Source organism: Coccinella septempunctata, chromosome 2 (assembly GCF_907165205.1).
Source record: "Coccinella septempunctata chromosome 2, icCocSept1.1, whole genome shotgun sequence".
Lineage (NCBI taxonomy): Eukaryota > Metazoa > Arthropoda > Insecta > Coleoptera > Coccinellidae > Coccinella > Coccinella septempunctata.
This window is the reverse complement of record NC_058190.1, coordinates 53,053,205-53,072,401: the sequence shown is the minus strand read 5'-3', so window position 1 is coordinate 53,072,401 and position 19,197 is coordinate 53,053,205. Positions and strand designations below refer to the sequence as shown.

General features: G+C 36.6%; 2 protein-coding genes across 7 annotated transcripts; both read right to left on the bottom strand.

Annotated features, from left to right (window-relative positions):
- Positions 1 to 164: 164 nt before the first annotated feature.
- Positions 165 to 3,808, bottom strand: LOC123306774 (puromycin-sensitive aminopeptidase-like protein). The gene is made up of 14 exons (XM_044888912.1): positions 3,653 to 3,808; positions 3,240 to 3,603; positions 3,032 to 3,176; positions 2,689 to 2,950; positions 2,439 to 2,615; positions 2,281 to 2,378; positions 2,088 to 2,210; positions 1,693 to 1,970; positions 1,557 to 1,642; positions 1,102 to 1,214; positions 844 to 1,050; positions 708 to 787; positions 452 to 582; positions 165 to 371 (listed from the first exon to the last, which is right to left on the bottom strand). The coding sequence occupies exons 1-14, from the start codon at positions 3,795 to 3,797 to the stop codon at positions 235 to 237; spliced, it is 2,346 nt and encodes a 781-aa protein (XP_044744847.1). The 5' UTR covers positions 3,798 to 3,808; the 3' UTR covers positions 165 to 234.
- Positions 3,809 to 12,855: 9,047 nt separating this feature from the next.
- Positions 12,856 to 18,974, bottom strand: LOC123308226 (serine/threonine-protein phosphatase 6 regulatory ankyrin repeat subunit B-like). 6 transcript variants are annotated; one of them, XR_006537073.1, is made up of 6 exons: positions 18,952 to 18,974; positions 18,802 to 18,901; positions 16,114 to 17,335; positions 15,110 to 15,733; positions 13,462 to 14,998; positions 12,856 to 13,082 (listed from the first exon to the last, which is right to left on the bottom strand). XR_006537073.1 is itself a non-coding variant. In XM_044890803.1 (3 exons), the coding sequence occupies exons 1-2, from the start codon at positions 17,923 to 17,925 to the stop codon at positions 16,139 to 16,141; spliced, it is 1,221 nt and encodes a 406-aa protein (XP_044746738.1). In that variant the 5' UTR covers positions 17,926 to 18,078; the 3' UTR covers positions 12,856 to 13,082; positions 16,114 to 16,138. The 6 variants fall into 6 exon arrangements, 1 of the variants encoding a protein (XP_044746738.1); XR_006537074.1 differs by having other exon boundaries at positions 18,835 to 18,953; XR_006537070.1 differs by lacking the exons at positions 18,802 to 18,901; positions 18,952 to 18,974 and adding an exon at positions 17,902 to 18,074.
- Positions 18,975 to 19,197: the final 223 nt, after the last annotated feature.

The following is a 19,197-nucleotide window of genomic DNA, read 5'->3' as shown; positions in this document are numbered from 1 at the left end:
TATCTTGATTGTCTTACATCTGTGATTATATATATGTAGATTTTCAAAAAATATGATAGATTCACCTGAGCAGTTTTGAATGTCGGTTCCATGGAGCTCAAGTGCTGTCAATCGATAAATCATTAATTTCTTAAGAAGCCTTTGAGATTATTTGGGAGAAGAGAAACAAGCAAAACCCTTTATTCATTTATACATTTCGAAGTAACAAAAATACATTACGTATAAGAGAACATATTAAAGATTGGACTTCACCCAAGTCATACATTTTTCGACGAATAACTGAGTAGCATTATCAAGAAATATGTTATTTTTGGTGGTTGAATTCTTCACTGGATTGATTTCATCGACAACATTCTTCTTCTGAATCAAATCTGAAAGATCATATTTTATGGAAAAGTGCGTATGCATAATGAATATTGTAAAAGAACGAAGGAACAACAAGTCAACTTACTTCTCCAAACAAAAAAGACATCTTGATGAAGTTCTCCATGTTCTTTTTTCACCTTTTCAGCATCGCTGAGGCATTTTTCGTACGCAATTTCCGGCGAACACAGGTTCTCAATCAATTTGGAGCGGAGCAACCTGAAATAAATTGTACAGGGTGATCCAAAGAAAACTTAACGAGATATTTCTCGTAAAAGTACTAACAGTACAACTGTTGTTAGTTGAGTGAAATACAGCAAATTTAACTACATTCCATCACCCACCTCACAACAGGAGTGTCCATTTTATCAACTCTCCATTGAAGCTTTTCATACAGGTCCTTGAAGGTGTCAATGAAATATTTCTGAAAATAATAATTCAATAGCATAATTTGCCCATTTTAATGGTGAATATTCCCACCCTGATTTTATCGTATACAGAGCGATTTACGGCTAAGGCATTCATCATTCCTCTGATAATTCTGAAGGATGCAATCGAAGGTAATAGCCCATCCTTTTTCCTCAGTTTTCCTATGAATTTCAAAGGTATCTCACATGGGATCAATTTTTCAGATACAAGCTGGGCAGTTTCCAGTATCAAATTCGCCTGGTCCACCTCTACTAAATCCTGAAAAGTTAAATTACTCATAACGAAAATAGCTGGAGCTAGGGTAGTTACATGAAAATTGTTCAGCAGTTGGTCGTATTGTTCTTCGGTGTAGAGCACGCGGTAGTGGCCCCTTGCTTTGTGGTTTAGTTTTATCCAACTCTCGCCACAACTTGGTATTCTCACTGAAATATTTTTTTCTTAAGTGAATGAGGACATCGAAAAATTTTAAAGTGGAAGGATTATGCAAATATTGAATTGATGTGACCCATCCATAATCAGATTAAAAACTTTCACATTCCCCTAAAGATGCCATCTTCAAAGCAAAACATCTGTAGTAGTTTATCAAGTCATTTTAGACAATTTCGAACTCATTTCCCGAACCAACTTGTAATCTACAAACTACTCCCAACAAGTCATCCAATACAATGTACCTTGATTAGATGCGAGAATCAAGCATGCAGTATTTGTAGTTTTTCACATTATGGAAGTGAAAAATAATTAAAACCTTCCTCATTTTCACTTACAACTATCGGCGTCCCTATCAAACCAATTCAACGAAACACTTTTGTTACAACTGCTTATAAAAGTGACTGGAATAGTCCATTTTTTCCTAAAAAATCAGAAATCAAATATTGCTCGTATTGAAAAAATAAATTGTACCCAAAAATCGAAGTACTATTCGACCTTATCGCAAAGCTTCTTTGACGTAAGACGTAACCGTTGTCCTTTGAAACTGTCAGCAGAGGAAATTTGTCCTGGTCTAACCATGTTTCTAGGAAACCCCTAAGGTTGGTTGTAGGTAAAAAGGATTGCATTACATTGATGAAACTTCCAGTCGTTGCAGAACTCATGTAGAAGTCCTTCAGGAATTTCCTGACACCCATTTTAAATTTGTTTTCCCCCATTACCATCTCCAGCATTCTGAGTACAGCGCTGCCCTGATTTCCACAAAAAAAAACAAAGTGTAATATGAGTGTTCTAATATAACGTTGTGCCAGAATTTCATTGAGTACTCCACAAGGAATTTTTCGAAGAATGAATCGAGGTTCACTCACTTTTGAATAGGTGATATCACTAAACTGTTCTTCTACTTCCCCATTGTTTACTGGGAAATTAATTATAGGTGTATTGTCGGAATAAAACACGCCCTCACGTCGCAAAACACTTTCCATATCTTCCTAAAAGCACAAAAACACCTTCAGCATTCTTCTTTCGAGAATTGATCTTATTATCTATAGCATATCTCACCAACTGCCAAAGGGGATACTGATTATGAAGCCCTTTGATCTCCATGAGCTCTGCAAAACCCTCGGCCAACCACAAATCATTGTACCACAATGGTGTCACTGAAATAAAAAATTTCTGTTCTAAACTTTCAGATCATAAAGAGCTGGTACTCTATTCACCTATATCCCCAAACCACATATGAGATATTTCGTGCACTATCAACTGAGCAGCATTTCTGAGATGCTTCACCTTAGAAATGTTCGACGAGGCATTGAAAGAAACCGAGTTATGGGTCAAAATCACCAGTCCTATGTTCTCCATGCCTTCGAAAATAAATTGGTTCACCTCTATAAAGTCTGGAAAATACCAATTTCGACATTATGAGTTCTGATATGATTGATTAGACATATTCAGCCTATTGGTACAGACCTAGTTTGGAAATTGGGTAGGTCATATTAGTATAATTCTCGAAAAACCCTAGAGCATGCTTGGCAACCTCGAGTAGAAATGGTGCTTGGTCTAAGTACTCATCCAACATGAAAAACCTCAGTGGTATCACTCTACCATCCATACTGGTGTATTCAGAAGATTTGAAATTGTATTGAGTGAATACGAAGCACACTATATAGGGAGAAATTTCAGGTGTTGTCTGAAAATCCACAGCTATGCCATCTTTGACTTCGAAAGAATTCTGAAAGAGATGAAACAATAGTTCAACTTAAACTAATTGGAAAGTAAGTAAGTCTCATGAAATCCATTCTAGTATCCTCACAATTTTCTCCATGTTCGACAGAGCTGTGAATGTTTCATCCGGTTTGACCAAGCGAACATTGAATCTCGCTTTATAAGCAGGCTCATCAAAACATGGAAACACCATCCTGGCATAAGGAGCTGAGAACATGGTAGCAGCAGATACACTGCGAAAATTAAGTACTTTATTCTGTTTCGAATCATTATTGAAATATTAGGTAGGTACGTACAATTTTTTTCCTTGAGAATCTATAACACTTTTGAACAGTCCAATGCTGTCTGATCTCATAGTCCCTTTGTACTTCACATGAATCAAATGCTCTCCTGGGCCAATAAGAGAATGATCGTTGTAATATACGAGCAGCATTTCATTTTTTTTATGGATAAAGTATTTTGTCTGGTTCTCACTGTTGTCAAGAACTAAACTGTCGACAACTATATCCTTGATGTTGAGAGATATGTTTTGAAGGAGATGTTGCAATTCCACAAAAATTTTAACTTCTCCATAAAAACTATTATTCTTCATATTCGGTTTTATTCTTATGTCATACGACCTTGGAATGGCATTGTTTTCTAGACGAAACTTTGGGATATCTAAAGGAATCAATTAAGATAAACTCAATAAAACATGGTTTCGACTTACCCTTAGAAAGTACCGATGCCATGAAGGCAAAACATAAAAAAACTACGAGAATACCCCTCATTGAGTTCTGTTTTCCTTGAACGAATCTACTGTCTATACAAATTGGGTTCGATAAACGAATGTTTTGAAAAATCCAAATTCCCATTGTGCGAAAGGTAGTCTTATAAATTCCCATTGTCTATTACATTTTTTCTAAGGTTCAATGTAGTCTGACCCTGATCCTATTCAGTATCTATCAGTATCGTTATTACTCATCGTATGTTTGAGCAATATCGAAAATTGGCATACAAAAAAATCCACAACAGTTTAAAAGTTTATTTCAAGTATCTCATCATATCAAACCAGAAATCTTCAATCATCTTCCTATTCAACATCATCCAACTGATTTGGCAGCTGGATGTAGCAAACTCATATATTGTGGAATAAGTGAAATATTATCAGTAGCTAGAGAGCAGTCCTCCTGACGCCCTGCTGTTTGTTAGACTCAACATCTCTGTCCCAGCATCGCTATAGATACAGCATCATTGGCGCCGCGACGGAGGCGCCTAGACGCCCTAGTTTCACCCCTACAGGAAACGACGTACTCATTGATAAGATTGTATTTGGCAGGTGACAGTACACTTTCACTCAGCTTGGAGAAGTTGTATTGAGTGCACTTCGTGATTTTCAAGAAAAATGCAATAATTTTCTTATCCATCACCAAATTATTCAACTCAGCGTGAATATTGTGAATTATTATATCGAGTTTTTTCTTCACATGTAAAATCTGGGATTGAAAGGAAATGATCACAACCATTCATATGAATTTTCATTTATTCAAAAAAAAACATTGTAACAATGAATAGACGTGTATATTGATTTCTATAATAATTTTTATTTTGTTATCTTATATATTTTCAATACTATGCACGCAGATACAGAGAAGGTATGGTATAGAGAAATGTTCGTTCATAATTATCTTCACAAATGAAGAGAGTAACACGAAATTCATTATAATATACAATAATATACAATATCGATATTTCGATACACTAAGTTGAACATATAAGTGTAAAATCCTAAGAATTCTCATATTTTTCGAAAATGACGAGAGAACTAAAACAACAGTAAAATAATTTTAGTAAATAACAAATAAACAATCCATGAATTGCTACCTCAGAAATGAACATTATCTATATCGTACTGAAAACAGTACAAATAAAATTTCAGAAACATATTTGGATTAGTGGAGAGCTTGCTCTCTTTGAAAAATAACTGTATCTACAATTTCTTCCAGAGATAATAAATTACATGTCATTTTTAAGAAAATAGGCATATTCATATAATACACTAAATAAAAAACGAATATAATACATTGAACAATTGCAAGAAATATTACTTTTTGTACCAAAAAACTACTCAAATATTTGTGTTTCTTCAGTCTTCATTCTCCATCGAAAAGATTTTCCTGAAGCTGCATCTTCATATAAGTAGTGTTAAAATTTTTCATAAATACAATTTGAAATTGACAGGTGCTGATCCTAGAACTTTTTCAACTAAAATTCAATCCACAGTAACACGAATTTGCAAGCATGAAAAATAATGGTCATTATAAAATACTAATACTAAATTTTTTCCTGAAAAAAATTCTGATAATTTTGATTCGGCGAAGTTCAGCCAATCTCCATTGTAATACGTTTGATTCCTGGCTGAACTTGAACAAACAACCAAGAATATCAAACATATCTGACGGAAATCAACTCGCAAACAGGATCAGACGAAATAGCTGATATAATTAGGACACACAAAATTTGTTTACCTTCGTTAGGCTACATTTCTTGGGCAACACAGTATAACACCTGAAACAGAAATAAGATTCAGTTATCTTCGAATACTGGAGCGACTTGGAGCAGAGCACGTGGTTTGTCTGCGATTCGTTCGGCTCATGCAGTCCTGCAACACTAAAGTTCAGTGACACAATGAGAGAATTCCTGCTAGATTTCCTGTTAGGGGAACTACATGCTTCGCTTCTGCGCTCTGAAAACACCCTATCTATGCACATGGCAAGCGATAAGGGGTTCTTCTCCCTTTAATCTTGTCATCTTAGGGTCTTGCAAAAATTGATTTCCCTAATTTGAGACACTGTTTGTCCCCATCAATGGGATCGCGAACAGGATATGGAAGTGGATACTTACTAGAGTCCTGTTTGGTTCAACTCTTTATCGTTTCAATACCTACTTTAACATAAATTGATTATTTTTAATTTGAAACTCTGTTGATACTCTAATTGGAATCTAGCTTTGCAATTTTTACTTTTAGGCATACTTTTAGTTTATGAGAACATGGGATAATTTTGGCTTATTTTTTATTTTCAGCATTAGTACTTGTGTCCACCTGAATTTCGAAAGAATAACAGAATTTCTTTCTGTCAGTATATCCACTAGTACCTACATATTGGTGAATGATGCTGCTTCTTTTTCCTTATACTTAACAGCTACTGTTTTAGATTCAGATTTATCATTTCCTTTCATTTCATTCACTCGCATCAGTCGAAGTGGCTTTAATTTCATTTTATATTTTTACTAAAACTTACGTTTCTGTGTATTGCTTGTTAGTGAATATTCTGAGTCAGAATTGGAGCCAAATGGCTCAGCAGACGTTCTGTTTACTGAAGAGTCAATGTCACTTATGGTAAAATAAGACTGCCAGTTTGTGATTATCAAGAGTAATTATAGAAAGAAGTTGCAATTCAGTTCGATTGGTCGATTGGAAGGGTGATGACGTAGAAGGTGGCAAGTCAAGCTCAATTGACAGAACTGGGTCCGTTAGCAGTGGCGTATCGATAGATAAAATAGTAATAAGTAATGTTCAAAAGAAGACAATTTAAAAAACTTCATCTTTTGTGTCAACGTTGTTATTTAAATTGCAGATACCAAAGGGAGCCTAGTATTTTCGATCTCCTATTGAGTCTTCTACTCTATTTTCTTGGTGATGATAACATCACTCAACTTAACGGGGTAAAGAGTGCGGCTGAGAGTAAAGAAGCATCTGCATTATGCGGAAATCCCCAACATCGATATCAATTTTCTCCCAGTCAACCGAGCTACCCCTATTTAGCGCCAAAAATAACATAGCCGATTTTCCGTATAGTCACGCAAAAACTGCCATGTAAACAACCGACCCCAAGCCAAGTAACGGCCTTTCTTCTTCCATTTTGCGAAAATACGAAAGGGCAGAGTAAAACAATGACGTCGTTCCGGACTTTCCCACGCTTCACTCTGCGGCTCTTTGTTATTTTGACAAATGTCATTTTCTGAGAGCAGTCGAAAACATCCATAAATAAAGTAAATAAAACTATTATACTGCGGGAGATGGCGCGGATCCGATGGCGCGCTGAGATGTTGGAGAAATGGGGGGAGGAATGTTGTCCTCGAAAAAATTTCATCTACTTCTGAAACACCAACTTTTAGTTGTCTCTATCGAATCCCACGACTGAAGGAATAGTTTGTCGATAATTCAGAAACTAGAAACAGGCTGTAGGCTTCGAAAAAAGTGAATTGCGAAGTCTTGAATCGACGTACGGTATACAGGGTGTCCCACGATAGATGGCCTATTAAGACGATTACAGAGTACTGAAAATTTACACGTTGAGGTTTCCCACTATGAACTTTCTTTGTAAAATCTTTTCAGACCTCCCTATGCCTAAATTCTTTCAGATTTATGAAGGAAAAACAGCAATTTCCAACTACTTGATTAAACGTCGCCTAATGAGAATGAGTGTAACATGAAATGACCAGCGCAAATTCTGTTAAGACGAGGATGAACCTCCAGATCATATGGAATGCCTCCTCATGTTGGCTAACTCAAAAAATGCGTCAGACAAGAATTGAAGAAGTAACCTTCTTAAAGTCATCCCAGATATTGGAGTTGATTAGAACTTTGGAACTGGATGGCGATCTGTAGAGGACATAGCTTCAAAAACAACTCTTATGGGACGGACAATGATAGCAGTGCAACGCAACCATCAGTTTAAAACGAAAATTTGCCATATTAATGTGGATAAGAGTTGGAGTAAGAATGTTTGGAATTCTAATCTACCTTTATCAATTCATGTTGGTGCATCAACAATGATGCACAGTGGTACCTAGAGTGTGTTACTTGTAAAATTATAGAAGGAATGAAAGCATAAACATACAATTCGCTGATTCAATCCAAATCGAACCGATTCTGCCTCCACCCACTCGCAATAAAACCGAAGATGAATTGATTGAACACAATGAATCCATGCAGAATCGAATTTCACAGCCCATCTAGATAATCCGGCAATATCTTAAGGGGTGTCTAGAGTGCAGAAACTGCCTTGTCGCTATATAGGGGTCGGGACAAAACCTCAGCGAAAGAGTACATAAAATAATTTGTATCATAACCATCTCGAAGATATATGGCCAGTGGGTAAAGATATAAACTGGAAACATTACTCACCCTCACAGATTGATTGAAAGTATCTCCCATACAGCCGCCCCAACCCCTATCGTAGTTTATGTTGTTTTTCGGAATAACAGGCTAAGTAGATAAAAGCAATTGCAATTTCGTATATTGCGCGTTTATGCCGCGGACAGATCTGAGGAAATTGCGTATGATAAGGAAAATTTATGGATTGGTTTGTTGTACGGAGAATCGCGATTGGAGAATTGGCTAGATTACTGATTATCTGATTTCAGTACGGGAAGAAGCGGATTTCATTCATTTCCAACTTTTGCCGCGATAACTACGTGGTAGCCGGACTCCAAGTGCTCACCGTACCTTATAGTATAGGTCATGCTACTCATGCCTGACGTCAAATTGAACTGAAGAGGGAATAGTTATTTCAACATTCTGAAAAAAGGGAAATCAATTCATAGTTTTCACTCTTATTTTAGCATTCGTTTGGCCATGGAAATTTGACACATTTCACTCTCTATAGTACGAAAATGTGGGGTTATGACGCTTGTCAAAACATTTTTGGGTTTTAAATCAATGCTATGTTGCCCGTTCTACGTAAAAGTTTCTGTTATTACGTATTTCATCACAATGTCGAATCTCTTCGGAAAATATGTGACGATCATACTTGAGGTTTATAAAAACTGATTGAAGGCATACCAAATCCAGTTATTTGCATGGAAAATACATGAGATCAGTAAATTATCATAATATGCACTAGTTTGAGGAGAGTTAATGTTCGTTATCTTCTTTGGCTAATGTTTGAATACGTAACATCAGTTGTAGATTTCAAGAATATTACCACGAAGATGAAATGCATATGATTCAGTGGTTGGGAATTGGTATCTACCGAAGGAATCAACAGATAATTACAAGAATGTTAAATTCTTCAACAAAAATCATATCTTGCATCAATATAAGTAAAAGGAATTAAAGGAAGGTTCAAGTCAAGATGAACAAAACCTTTGAACAAAAATTTCAAATGAATAAACAATTAACAGGACAACTGCTGCGTATTTGTGGCTGTTCATCTTAATACATTGATATAATAATAATAATTAGGAGTTTATTGTTACCTTAAGACATTAACAATGTATAAGACAAGTCAAATGAAAAATAGAAAAATCAATTTTCGGGAACTTATTCTACGATGACATTCATCGAAAATCCTGTAGTCAACTTTTCGCATTAATTCACTCAAACATAAAATTCTCAAATGCCACCACTTTTTTGGGTCTCCGAATAGAAGGAAATTCTTTATCATCCTCTTCATTCACAATCTTTCTGATTGTGGAAATATTCAGCTGAAATATAAGTCATTTAGATTATCTGGGCTGAATCGGAAGAAATGCTATAGGAAAAAAGTGTTTCTTTTGACCTCAAGAATCTACTCTTAAAATACTTGTATGAGTCAAACACTCACCACATATAGAGGTTCTGGTTCAGTAAATTGTGTTTGTGTTGTTGTGGCAAGTGTGTCTTTGACTCCCAAACGACCAGAAACCCAGATTAGAGAACCCTTGTTGTCCTTGCTTATTCTCTCATCAGTCTTGAATCGATGCCATACAATTTCAAGGCTTTTAAAGTAGGTTATTATCAGAACGTCACATCCTTTCCAGGTTTATGTCTATACATCTTTTGGTTACGTGTAGTTCTGTAAGAAAGACCGAGGAGCAGACGCATCAGAGCATCAGCTGCTGTCGGGGGTTTTGAACCATACAATTTCATGGCATGTTCTGTGGGATTATGGGGAGTTTACTTCAATTTTCTTTTACACTCCTGTCTTTGGAGTAAGCATAACCACTCTTTATCAAGTCCCAACCGAAACCTTAAGCTCCACATTGTCCAATAATTACAGAACATAAACGGTTGATATTTTTTCATCCGATTTCATATGAAGCTGATGGTTTTCCTCATTATTTCTTGGAATCTTGGAATCTGCAGCCCTCATTCCACGGAATGGATGAAAATTTCACCATTGAATTTTCGTGGCTTGCCTTGTATATTATTTTATACTGTCGACTCAAGCGATATGCTCTCTTCTTCACTATTTTCCGTTCCCAGAGCTATACCCCAAAAGCAGGACGATATATTTGTTACAAGCATCCTCCACAGTGTCTATTTTTTCGGTTTTCCCCGATCGAACCAAGACTGGCGCCATTTTTCGGGACAAACGTGGCGCCACCATCCCCTCTCCGTCCCGGGAATGCATCGTCTCTCCCACTCAATTCCCTGCATCGAAATAACAAATTGTTATAATCGGGATGGCACAAAAAGACATCTACTTTTTGCGAAAACTTCTTCTGTTTGTCGGGCGGATAATTGTTTCGGCGTACCGTTAAAAGAGAGAGAAGGAAAAAATGGGATGATTTATAGGCCTCCAAGTTTTTTGCGGGTGCCGGTAATGGGGTTGAATTATTGGGTCGGTGGAGTTTTCGCCGTTCTGTTCTAAGGAACGGTTATTTGTTCGAAATTCGGGATGAAATATTGTATCAACGTGGAGATGAGATGACCGTGAATGGAGCAGTGAGAATTATGCGATTAGGTATACTCCATTCGCATTTATTTTAGCATTCGGTTGGCCATGAAATAATTTCCTCAAGTTTTTGTAACTAGAACGGAGTAAGGTTGGCACTCATGAAATGTCGTTAATGTCATAACGCCGTTGCCACAACTAATATCAATTTTTATTACGAAAATGCCGAAAGTGATTGGAAAAACGAGACAGGATTTCAGGAAGTGCTATTTAGAATTCAGGTCCACTCATTCAAATAGTTATACCCTGATATTCCAAAATCCACAATAAGTCAGATGGTAGCAAACATGTTCAATAAGTGAATTTATATAATGTTTCATCTGAATCTAAACGACTTATATTTCAGCTGAATATTTCCACATTAAGAAAGATTGTGAATTAAGAGGATGACAAAAAATTTCCTTCTATTGGGAGACCCAAAAAAGTGGTGGCATTTGAGAATTTTATGTTTGAGTGAATTAATGCGAAAAGTTTACTACAAGATTTTCGATGAATGTCATTGTAGAATAAGTTCCCGAAAATTGATTTTCTATATTTCATTTGACTTGTCTTATACATTGTAAATGTCTAAAGGTACCAATAAATACCTTATTATTATTATTATGTCAATGTATTAGGATGAACAGCCACAAATACGCGCCAGTTGTCCTGTTAATTGTTTATTCATGTGAAATTTTTGTTCAAAGGTTTTGTTCATCTTGACTTGAAACTTTAATTCCTTTCACTTACATTGATGCAAGATGATTTTTGTTGAAGAATTTAATATTCTTGTGATTATCTGTTAATTCCTTCGGGAAATATCCATTCCCAACCACTGCATTATATGCATTTCATCTTCGGGTTAATATTTTTGAAATCTACAACTGATATAACGTATTCAAACTTTAGCCAAAGGAGATAACGAACATTAACTCTCCTCAAGCTAGTGCATATTATGATATTACACTGATCTCTTGTATTTTTCATGCAAATAACTGGATTTGGTATGCCTTCAATCAGTTTGTATAAACTTCAATTATGTTCGTCACATATTTTCCGGAGAGATTCGACATTGTGATTAAATACGTAATAACAGAAACTTTCACGTAGAACGGGCAACATAGCGTTGATTTAAAACCCAAAAATGTTTTGACAATCTGCATAACCCCACATTTTCGTACTATACAGAGTGAAATGTGTCAAATTTCCATGGCCAACCGAGTGCTAAAATAAAAGTGAATGGAGTATATATTGTTTGACAGAAAACTGTTCTGTCAACCTGTCAATACGGGATCCCGTGAAGAAGTTATTTCGTCGTGCAGGTTACCGTATTTGCCGATCTTGTGCGATGGTTGTAGCTCTTGCAATTCCACCGCCACGACTATATGCAGCACTTTCACTGGTAGGATAGCAATTCCACGGCTCTACTACTAATGAGGTATACATTTTAATCAAATTCTGGTCAGAGATCTCAAGCCGTTACAGAAATATCGAGAAATCAGTGGACAATATGTTTATGAAGCACTCTGCATAAATCATGAGAAAAATGTGGTTAATTTACAGTTTTCAGGTTTTGAAAATTCATAGGTACCCCTAGGAGTCGATATGTCGCAGAGATTCCCCCTTCAACACCCCCTCTAGGAAAATTAATGAATTGCGACAGCAATTCGACTCGACATCAACTCGATCAAGTAGTGCGAGGAGATCCTATCTCTAATATTCCGAACAAAAGGGGGGATGCGATAAAACTTAAAGCGACCTCCATCCACATAAACAACTACAATAAAAATGATATATAATATCGCGAGATGTAGGAATGCCAGGGGTTGGAGAAGGACCCGATCGACTATGTAATTTCGACAGAGTCCTTTAAGTGCCGAGCCATGAATGTCAGTGAATTATGAATAACAATGCGATATTCGGGACCGAATATGAATGACTTCGTATCTGAGGGCCTACAGAATGCGTTTAGCCTCGCTCAGGGCTGGGTCTCGGGCTCCATCCCTTGCAATTCATATAATGATGAATAATCCACTGAAAGCCTTTCATTTCGCAATTATTATATGCAGCAATAAGTGAATATTTTCTTCAACTCTGTTTTTTGGAAAACCTCAGTTTAACATCAATAATTCCAAGAAATTTGGAAGTTTATATGATTCTTCTACGGAAGTACATATTACTATATTGTACTTTGTTTTTTTGTTCATGTGTGGATGTGAAAAAGAAGGCATTTTTACAGAATATACATCAATTTATTCAACAAAATATATACAAATACATCAATTCTCTAATTCATTTGGCCAGATGGAGGTTCCTCCAGTTATCAAGCTTCACTGCCAAGATTTGTATCCTCCAGTACTTTTCAGTGATGACTGCCTCATCTGTCACCTCGATTTTTCTTCATAATTCGACATCTTCATGTCCGTGTCCTGTAATGATCTGTTAGTCGTCGCCTTGCTGAAAAAAGAGAAATTTATTAGATGAGGAAACAGATTTGTACATTCATATCAGAAAAGTTGAAGACTAAAATATTTCGTCAGCAAAAAATCACGAAAAAAAAATTAAAATTAAAATAAAATTCATGGACGTGCAAACAACAATATTCAATAACAAAATGATAATTCAGAATTGAAATGAAACGTGAAAATTAATATTGTCGATAATCATAAGATGATATAGGATAGAACGAAGAAAGATAGAATAGATAGATAGAACGAAGAATAATAAAATCATGCTATGATGATATCTACTTCTTCAGCAGGAACACATTGTGTAAATGTTCCCGCTTCCTGCAGCACTGACAAGAAAATAAGAATAAAAATGAGGGATAACTCACCAAATCATCAAGGTTGAACCGGAACTTATGAAGCAGAGTAATAGTTCAACCAATTTTCCAGAGACACCCCATGAACTTTCTCCAGCATTGTCCGGGCCCATGGGTAGGGAAGATGAAGGAAGACCTCTGGCACCAATTGAAGTACGGAGTCTTCAAGGTGCCTCCTCAGTTTGGCATATTCCCAACCCAAAATGATGGTGCAGTGATAGTAGGAAGCAATGAGGCTGTTGGACAATTCCTCCACTATTTTTTTCTCCTTCAGGAACATATACACTGGAACTTATGAAGCAGAGTAATAGTTCAACCAATTTTCTAGAGTCACCCCATAAACTTTCTCCAGCATTGTCCGGACCCATGGGTAGGGAAGATGAAGGAAGACCTCTGGCACCAATTGAAGTACGGAGTCTTCAAGGTGCCTCCTCAGTTTGGCATATTCCCAACCCAAAATGATGGTGCAGTGATAGTAGGAAGCAATGAGGCTGTTGGACAATTCCTCCACTATTTTTTTCTCCTTCAGGAACATATACACTGGAACTTATGAAGCAGAGTAATAGTTCAACCAATTTTCCAGAGTCACCCCATAAACTTTCTCCAGCATTGTCCGGACCCATGGGTAGGGAAGATGAGGGAAGACCTCTGGCACCAATTGAAGTACGGAGTCTTCAAGGTGCCTCCTCAGTTTGGCATATTCCCAACCCAAAATGATGGTGCAGTGGTAGGAGGAAGCAATGAGGCTGTTGGACAATTCCTCCACTATTTTTTTCTCCTTCAGGAACATATACACTGGAACTTATGAAGCAGAGTAATAGTTCAACCAATTTTCTAGAGTCACCCCATAAACTTTCTCCAGCATTGTCCGGACCCATGGGTAGGGAAGATGAAGGAAGACCTCTGGCACCAATTGAAGTACGGAGTCTTCAAGGTGCCTCCTCAGTTTGGCATATTCCCAACCCAAAATGATGGTGCAGTGGTAGGAGGAAGCAATGAGGCTGTTGGACAATTCCTCCACTATTTTTTTCTCCTTCAGGAACATATACACTTTTCTGGATTTGAAAATCAAGTCATAAAACGTCAATGGAGTATTCAAGATTTTCCCCAGTTTTAATCCTTGAATTTCATCAAAACACGACCGGTATAACTTAACGTGAAGAGGTGATGCCATCTTTACTTTAAGGTTTTCCTCCACGAATTCACCTCGAAGTTCCCTGACTATAAGATGCCTTATCATCTCCTTCAAACAGCCATACATCCCTCTGTCGTAAGCTTCATCCAACAGAGTAGGGTACTTGAAGGTTTGATCGCCAATAATAGCACCATATTCCAGTAGGGGCTGGATCATGAATTCCTTGTGGCGGAGAGGTCATTTTCGTGTTTCCCTCTAACGAATTCACTTAGAATTTCTTGGAATATCAAATGACTTTTCATCTCTTTCAGACAACCCTTTGTGTTAATGCTGATCTTGGATTTGAGCAGCTCGTCGAGACATTCGTCCCTCTTCAATAAGCTCTGAAGGTAGGTAGTCCATTATAAAATTTTTCTGAAAATAAAGTAAAATATTATTACAGGAGAAAAAAGAATAAAATCATACGATAATCCAGCAGAAACACATTGTAATAAGAGAATAAAATAATAATAAGGGATAACTCACCAAATCATCAAGGTTGAACTGGAAGTTATGTAGCAGAGTAATAGTTGAACCAATTTTCTAAAGCCACCTTTACAACTTTCTCCAGCATTGTCCGGACCCATGGATAGGGAAGATGAAGGAAGACCTCAGGTACAATTTGAAGTACGGAGTCTTCAAGATGCTTCCTTAGTTTGGCACGTTTCCAATCCAAAATAATGGTGCAGTGATAGGAGGAGGCAGCAGTGCGGCTTTCGGACAATTCTTCCATTATTTTCATCTCACGCAAACAGCCATACATCCCTCTGTCGAATGCTTCATCCAACAGAGTAGGGTAGGCAAGTTGGATTGCCTATTATAGCACCATTTTCCAGTAGAGGCTAAATCATGTACTCTTTGCTATTTCTAATGGCCAATTGAAGAGGTGATTGTTCAATCAAGTTCAGGGTCCCCACGTACTGGTATGTCCATTTCCCCACTTTGTGGATTCGAACTGATATTCCCTTCAATCCCATTTTGGTTGGTATATGTGTCTCCTGTAGAAATACATTCTCCTCTTTAGTACCCATATGGATACTCAATGTTTTCACGAACCCCCCTTTCTTCGTCACCAATGAGCTATTACTCAATATTTTTTTCATGTCCTTCCTGTAACGAATAAAATTCATTAAACTATTAAGAAGAATGAAGAATATTAATATTAACAAATCTTTCTATATGTATATGGCAAAAATCGACATAGAATGCTTCAAAGCCTCGTTAAAATAAAAATAAAATTCATGGACGTGCAAACAACAATATTCAATAACAAAATGATAACTCAGAATTGAAATAAAACGTGAAAATCAATATTGTCGATAATCATAAGATGATATAGATAGAACGAAAATAGATAGTTATAACGAAAAAGAATAAAATCATGCTATGATGATATCTACTTCTCTAGCAGAAACACATTGTGGAAATGTTGCTGCTTCCTGCAGAATTGACAAAAAAATAAGAATAAAATAAGGGATAACTCAACTCACCAAATCATCAAGGTTGAACTGGAACTTATGAAGCAGAGTAATAGTTCAACCAATTTTCCAGAGTCACATCATAAACTTTCTCCAGCATTGTCCGGACCCATGGGTAGGGAAGATGAAGGAAGACCTCTGGCACCAATTGAAGTACGGAGTCTTCAAGGTGCCTCCTCATTTTGGCATATTCCCAACCCAAAATGATGGTGCAGTGGTAGGAGGAAGCAATGAGGCTGTTGGACAATTCCTCCACTATTTTTTTCTCCTTCAGGAACATATACACTTTTCTGGATTTGAAAATCAAGTCGTAAAACGTTAATGGAGTGTTCGAGATTTTCTCCAGTTTTAGTCCTTGAATTTCATCGAAACACGACCGGTAAAACTTAAGGTAAAGAGGTGAAGCCATCTTTACCTTAAGTTTTTCCTCCACGAATCCACCTCGAAGTTCCTTGACTATAAGATGCCTTATCATCTCCTTCAAACAGCCATACATCCGTCTGTCGTATGCCTCATCCAACAGAGTAGGGTACCAGTAGGTTGGATCGCCAATAATAGCCCCATATTCCAGTAGGGGCTGGATCATGAAGTCCTTGCGGTTTATGATGGCCAATTGAAGAGGTGTTTGCTCTCGCAAGTTTAAGGTCTCCACTAGTATACCCCTCTTCAATATGACCATCAGCAAGGGCAATCCAACCTCCCTCCCCATCAGGCTGTTTGCCATGGAGTGGATAAGGCCATCTTTCCGATAGTCAAAGCAGTTGATATCGGCCCCTAAATCCAACAACTTTTCGATGAATTCGATGTTTCTCGGTTCGTCCCGGAATATGTTCTGAAGGAGCGTACGTCCGTAGCAAGCCTTCAAGTTGATACTGATCCCGGATTTTAGCAGCTCATTGAGGCATTCGTCCCTCTTTGGAGACCTCTGGAGGTGGTCCATAATAATGAACGTTTCGCTGCCGTATTCCACCAGAGGTCTGATGACTTGATAATGCCCCAACTGGAGTGCTAAATCCAAGGCAGTACATCCATAATCATCATGGATGTTGACGTAGGCTCCTTTTTGGAGTAGCGTCATTACTCCCTCCAAATCATTTTTCTCCACTGCTGCGTGAAGGTCCGTAAATTCCCCACCAGGAACTGTAGGTTCATACCTGGAGTCCCAGGCCTCCCCATCTTCCTCGCTGGGTGACTCTGCTTCTGCTTCATTGACTTCATTGACAATTTGTTCTTTCTGTAATAAATAAAATTCAGTAAATAACTTGACGAAAGAACATTATCAGCCAAACAACTGTTAAGACATGACGAAAATTTACTGAATGCTTAGAAACCTTGATGAATTTTCCAAAATTTTTTTCATGGACGTAAGAGCAAAAATGATCAAACATTATTCAACAACAAAATGACATCTTAGTCAAGGTTTTAATGAATTTCCTCGATAATGATACTACCATATGGAGAGAGAATTAATGTACAGCCTTCGAAAATGCGAAAAAATCTTATATATAAATATATATAAATTACGAAAAGGACAACCTCTTACACTCAAAAGATACTTCACCATTTTTAGTGAACTCGCAATTTAATTTCGACAAAATTTCGTTCATGAGGCTTTGACAGTTTCCACTCAATGTGTTTTCTCGCTATACTGCAAGACAACAATGTAGGAACCGAAATGTTCTTACTGATATTCGATCGCAATATCAAAAATTCGAAATAAAATACAGTAATGAATAAAAATCTTCGACAACTGAAATCCTGGTAGAACCAAAAATTATCGAAATAAAAAAAATTACTTACCAAATTTTCAACAGACTCTGCCATGTTTATTCTGAACGAATAGGTATGAAATAATTCGACGAAAGCAAAAAAAAAACACAAGTCAACACGACAAATACAAATCTTCAGTTGAACTATCTCGAACAAGCTGAGAGAATGATCTGTTTGATGGCTAGTCAGGAGCTGCTTATATACCCATACCTGGTGTACCTAGACCAGCCCAAAATCCAATAATTGTCGACTGTTAACCCCCCCCACATTAGTCATTTTAGAGGCAGCACAATAATTAATATCTCATTATAATTAGTATTAGATTTAGTTAAACATTCTTTATATGTTTAATGTTTAACATAAACTTTAAGTAGGTTCGAAATTAAATTGAATTACTTCAATCCCATAATTCCTATATTGATTTTATTTTGGGATTTTTGAGAATCATCAAAATTTCAGATATGTACTTCAATATCTAGTGCATGTTTCTCATAAAAAACTCAAATCAAATGTTAAAATTATCCCCTTTTACGTTTCTAAATGTGATAACACGATAATGATCCAGTCAAATTTAACCAGATTCATGTTATGTCCGGTGGAATGAAATAAAATTTTTCACCTAGATTCCCTTCATTTCAAGTATGATATCTACATATTTAATGAGTAGTCTGAAAATCCTTCTCTAACATTTACAACTGAGGTATACTTGTGTGTACGCAATTTTGATGAGAAAAATTTTGAAATTTTATTTGAATTGTCGAGAAATTCAACACACATGAAGTTAAGGTAATTCAATCTTGCATAGTAACAGTATGTTTAAGTTGAACTCATTAATGAGGTTTTACGTTGAAGAAGTTATATTGAGGAAAGGAAACTATTTCGGAAAGAGAAAAAAAACTGAAAAAAAAATTGGGAGAATTTAGATTCCACCTTTAATTGCAATTTTTCAGAGGATGAAATCACCTTAGTTCCACAAAGAATAATTTCATACTTTCAGAAAGCACTTATCGAAATCGAATATGATGATAAACTGCAAAAAACCCCAGAGTAACAAACTGAAAAAAATTGGAGTTTTCGTACCTCTCGAGGAAGGAGATCGAATAGAATAATATATCTCATACTGCGTCTCACAAATGCCTCCTAATGAAATGTGTACAACATAATCATTCATTTTTTTAATGATTGAAAAAACAGAAAATCTTATACACGGCTGTATTCAAATAATAAATATGAGTCTTCAATTAAGCCTGAGGGTTTCATTCTATAAATCATCTCATATCATTGTAATAAACTCACAAACAATTTTAAGCAAAATACAATTCGACA